The 2,628-nt window shown below is 48.0% G+C and overlaps 1 protein-coding gene across 1 annotated transcript; it reads left to right on the top strand.

Annotated features, from left to right (window-relative positions):
- Positions 1-878: 878 nt before the first annotated feature.
- On the top strand, positions 879-2,027 carry LOC306926383 (chemerin-like receptor 1; the record flags this gene model as incomplete). The annotated part of the gene is made up of 1 exon (XM_079505646.1): positions 879-2,027. One exon carries the CDS (start codon positions 879-881, stop codon positions 2,025-2,027), a length of 1,149 nt encoding a protein of 382 aa, XP_079361772.1.
- Between the last annotated feature and the right edge of the window lie 601 nt (positions 2,028-2,628).

Genomic DNA, 2,628 nt, shown 5'->3' on the forward strand with positions numbered 1-2,628 from the left:
AGATGTGTTACACTCTCAGAGTTACAGACCTGTAAGGGTCCATTTGGTTACAAGTGTTACACTCTCAGAGTTGCAGACCTGTAAGGGTCCATTTGGTTCTATCTATTACACTCTCAGAGTTACAGACCTGTAAGGGTCCATTTGGTTCTGTGTTACACTCTCAGAGTTGCAGACCTGTAAGGGTCCATTTTAGGTTTTATTGATGTATTTATTTGTCTGATCCGGTAACGGACGGAGCACACACATGTGTGTGTGCGTGTAGTAGAGGGGGCATCCTTACTATTGGGCACTCGGTGTCTGTCAGACTGGCCCCATAAAATCTGAATCCCCCACCCAACCCTTTTCCCCCCTCACAGTCACTGTATATGTTTTTTCCCCTTAAATTTGTACCTCCTCTATGATGATTTCCTGTTTTTGGCTATATAGATAGAAGTGTATATTTGTACGTCTCTAAATCTTATGTAAACAAGTTTAATGCTTTTATGGTGTCGTCCACTCACTACAGTTAACAGCTTTGTATTGAGTTGTGCTTGAAATGTACTGTAATTCTGTTAATAAATACTTCAATCAATCAATTAATCTGTTCTGTGCGTTCTGTGCTGCTGTATGGCGTGCACCATTTGAAAACACATCTTGTTTGAAAACACAAGTGTTTTTTTAAAGGGTCAATGTCAATGACAATATGCGAGAATTATGAAAATCTACAAGCTCACAACGTTGTGTGCTTGTAAATTGACTTTTTTTTAAAAGGATATATTTGCATCATTTTAATAATACAAACATTATATGGGGGTCCCTGGGACCATGTTTTCAGTGTAATAACAAAGCCTGTACCTTATATTCATTGTTTTGTTTTTTGTTTTTTATGTTTTAGGATGATGGAGAATATGACCACACCTGCCGATAATCCCCGTCTCCTGCTCCGTACTCCCAGTTATGACCGGGATAAAATCTACAAATACATCCGCATCATGTCCATGGTCCTCTACAGCGTGGTGTATGTGCTGGGCATGTCGGGGAACGGTGTGGTCATCTGGGCGACGGGCTTCAGGATGAAGAAGACCGTCAACACCGTCTGGTACCTCAGCCTCGCCGTGGCCGACTTCCTGGTCACGGCATTCCTGCCCCTGAACATCACGTACAACGCTATGGACTACCACTGGCCTTTTGGCTGGTTCATGTGCAAGATGGACGGTTTTGTTTTCTTCATGGACTACTACGCCAGCGTTTACACCCTGGTGGTCATCAGCGTGGACAGATGCGTGTGCGTGGTGTGTCCAATGTGGGCGCGGTGCGGTGGTTACCGCACCGTCAGAAAAGCATCCTGGGTCAGTCTGGGCGTCTGGGTTCTGGCTCTGACTCTGGCTCTGAGCACACCTTACTTTATCTTTAAGGACACAAAGCCCGTCGGCGATAAGGTACGGTGCTACGAAAACTATGCACTCGTCGCCGTGTACGATCCGATTACACCCGAAGAGTTTCAGTTGCACGAATTCCGATTCAGGGCCATGGTCGTCACTCGCTTCGTCGTGGGATTCGTGGTTCCGTTCGCCGTGATCATCTCCTGCTATTCCGCCATCGTCTACCGGCTCAGGAACCGCCCGCTGACCAGCCGATCAGCACGTCGCTCCTTCCAAATCATAGCGACCGTTATCGCCGTGTTCTTCCTGTGCTGGCTCCCCATTCACCTCACGTGGCTGATTTATTCGTGCCATTTTCCAATGTTGAGGGACAGTGAAACGCTGGCTCTTGTGATCGAGTTCGTGAAACCCATAACCGGCGCTCTGGGGCTTCTCAACAGCTGCCTGAACCCGCTGCTGTATGTGTTCAGCCAGGGCTTCAACAGGGACGTGTTCCGCAGGAACGTCCTACAACTTCTGGAGAAAGCCTTCGATGAACCTCAGACCACCACCCCCACAGACCCAGACGTCACCCGTCCAACGATCGCCCTGTCTAACATAGAGAGTAACGACGGTCCGCCCGGAACCCGTGACACTGAGACTGTCCTGTCTGAGACACTGGTTTAGAGACTGTCCTGTCTGAGACTCTGGTTTAGGGTTTAGAGACTGTCTGAGACTCTGGTTTAAGGCTTAGAGACTGTCCTGTCTGAGACACTGGTTTAGGGTTTAGAGACTGTCCTGTCTGAGACACTGGTTTAGGGTTTAGAGACTGTCCTGTCTGAGACTCTGGTTTAGGGTTTAGATACTGTCCTGTCTGAGACTCTGGTTTAGGGTTTAGAGACTGTCTGAGACTCTGGTTTAGGGTGAGTGTCTCAGACAGTCTCTGGGACACTGGTTTAGGGTTTAGAGACTGTCCTGTCTGAGGCAGTGGTTTAGGGTTTAGAGACTGTCCTGTCTGAGGCAGTGGTTTAGGGTGTAGAGACTGTCCTGTCTGAGACAGTGGTTTAGGGCTTAGAGACTGTCCTGTCCGAGACAGTGGTTTAGGGCTTAGAGACTGTCCTGTCTGAGACAGTGGTTTATGGCTTAGAGACTGTCCTGTCTGAGACAGTGGTTTATGGCTTAGAGACTGTCCTGTCCGAGACAGTGGTTTAGGGCTTAGAGACTGTCCTGTCTGAGACAGTGGTTTATGGCTTAGAGACTGTCCTGTCTGAGACAGTGGTTTATGGCT

The sequence above is a fragment of the Electrona antarctica genome (assembly GCF_951216825.1).
Source record: "Electrona antarctica genome assembly, chromosome: 7".
NCBI lineage: Eukaryota > Metazoa > Chordata > Actinopteri > Myctophiformes > Myctophidae > Electrona > Electrona antarctica.